Consider the following 2441-nt stretch of genomic DNA (forward strand, 5'->3'; position numbering starts at 1 on the left):
ATATAACTGGTCGCACTACATGGGCAATAGGGTGATTGATGATGATACAGACGAGAGAAAGCAGGGGAGAGAAAGATGCTGATTTTTCCATGCACAGCTGATAAGGTTAGAAACTTTAAGAAAATAGGAGGTATCCATAGCAATAACAAGAGGTAAAGGAAGAAAAGAAAGATAGAAAAGGAGAAAAAGAATCATCAAATTTATATACCTAGTATTGCACCTGCTTCCCCTAGCGGCGATGCATGCTTTTGCTTTTGGACGCTATTCACTGGACTCTGCTTCCTCTGAGCTTGTCCCTTCGGTTTACCTTCCCCTTCTTCCTCTTCTCCCCCTTGACCCTCTTCGTCGTCTTCGACCCATTGACCCTCTTCATGCCCTTCGCCAACAACTTCGATCTGAGCTAGTCCCGTATGCAGCACATATCCCACAAACATCCCTAACCCAACCAGTACAGTAGCTATCGACACATATAGCTCTCGCCGCTGTGCCGTGGTCACCTTCTCCACTAACTCCCGTTCCTCCCATTCTGCCCCAGTCTCCGCGCCCGCCCGCTGCAATCTCTTGTTGGCTCGTATATGACACACAATTGGGATGGAATCTGCTATTCCTTCCAGCGCCCGCTTCCCCACTGCTTCCAGGCTAACCTGCTCCGGAGCTCGCCATGGGAGACTGGACGCCAGCATTGGACTATTTGTAAATGCCACCGAGACTTCCACTGGCACTGCGCCAAAACATCGTGACCGCAATTGACCCGCATATGCCGCCAGCCGCGGAGCATGTGCTGTGGCTGCATCTCTCAGCCACGCATATGGGAGTTTAGGAACCAGGGCCAGCGACAGATAGCCCAATGCCAGACAATCTAGGCTTGATGGAATTTCAGACGACAGGAGATACCCCTTCCGTCCCAGAAGCTCCTCGAGGGGTGCCACAAATGCCCCCGTTATCCCGTCAAGCCGGATCCAATTTTGTTTTGACGATTTGCTCAACAGGTCACTCACTGTCTCTTGGTGCTTCCGGACAAAGCTTTTGGGGATCTTGCTAGCTATATTAGAAGGATCACGAGCCTGTTGTCTCTCCTCTTCCACTATCACATCGAGGTCAAGGGATGTAAGACCAAGATGTTCCGTCCGTTTCTTAGCAACAGATCGAATCCGTGGCGGAATTATCCATTGGTTGGGCCATTGAAGGAGAGAAGCATAGGCTGATGAGGTGGATTTGTTATAGTTCTCACTCGACACATATAAGGAGAGATCAATCAGGGGTTGCCCTTGGGATTCCAGAAAAGAGGAGAACCTGCCATGATTATATGTTAGTGGTTCCCGTCCTATATACCATTATTGGGGAGTTCAAAGCAACGTTGGAAAATCATCAGAGCTCAAACTTACGCAATGCAATCTGCCCTCTCTTTATGGCCCATCCCTAGATCCAAGTCCCATTCTCCATCAGAGTATTGATTCAGATATGCTACGATATTTCTAAACCTGCTGATCCACCTTGTTCCCGTCCATAGTGCTGGTAATTCATCTGTATACAGAGCATTTATCAGCCTTCATCTTTGATCAATGTAATGGCTACCAGTAGATCCATACAGAAGCCATAGCTACACTTGATCCTTTGCAACTCACACCCGTATAATAATTGAGGTGGAATGGCAATAATGGGAACAGGGAAAAGAAATGATAGACTGCACTCACTTGTTGGAACCATTCCTGGGTCACTATCTGCCACCAACACCCATTGCTCTCGATCCTCGCCCGAACTGCTATTCTTCGCCGGAACGGCGAGGGCAAAATAAGCAACCATAGCAATACATTGCGGGTCAATTGAAGGCAGGCCAAATGCCGGACCCCAAATATGTAGTTCGAAAACCATTTCCCCACACTTTTAACCCTCGTATTTCACGTTCTTATCCCAGTCCCTTGGGTGGTGGTCTCCAGCGTCCCAGGGTTGTTTGCGACGTAGATTGCGAAGCTTCTGTCGTTATGTATTTGCCCACAAGTTCAGCTGAATTTGCTTTCTTCTCCAGTTCCGGGATATCGTTTTCAATTCACGAGCCCTGCTTCACACTACCTAAGAACCACTTACCCTATGCGCGTATATATAACACTAGAATAGAATTGCGAGACTGTTTAAGCTCATGGCAGTTTATTCCAGCATCTAACCAATCTTGGAAAAAATCGTTCAACAAGGTTGTTCGTTCAACCGCGGGGTATGGCAATACACAACAATATGATTATGATGTCTCTAAGGTGCTGGGCTATATTCAGCAGCCGTTCCAGAGATAGAATAATAATGACATTTGGGAGCTTCTGTTGTCTGTAATTGGATGTTACTTGGAATAACGCTTTCTGTTCAGGCTATCCCATCATATGTCTTTTGTTGCACAATTAGCATGGTATCACTAGGCGAAAAATAAAGGCATTTGTCAGCATGTCTCAACC

The 2441-nt window shown here is 47.1% G+C and overlaps 1 protein-coding gene across 1 annotated transcript; it reads right to left on the minus strand.

The window, feature by feature from the left end:
• Positions 1-200: 200 nt before the first annotated feature.
• Positions 201-1872, minus strand: PAAG_08729 (hypothetical protein; the record flags this gene model as incomplete). Its single annotated transcript, XM_002789328.2, has 3 exons — positions 201-1293; positions 1386-1524; positions 1695-1872. 3 exons carry the CDS (start codon positions 1870-1872, stop codon positions 201-203), a joined length of 1410 nt encoding a protein of 469 aa, XP_002789374.1.
• Between the last annotated feature and the right edge of the window lie 569 nt (positions 1873-2441).

The sequence above is a fragment of the Paracoccidioides lutzii genome (assembly GCF_000150705.2).
Source record: "Paracoccidioides lutzii Pb01 unplaced genomic scaffold supercont2.44, whole genome shotgun sequence".
In the NCBI taxonomy this organism is placed as follows: Eukaryota; Fungi; Ascomycota; class Eurotiomycetes; order Onygenales; family Ajellomycetaceae; genus Paracoccidioides; species Paracoccidioides lutzii.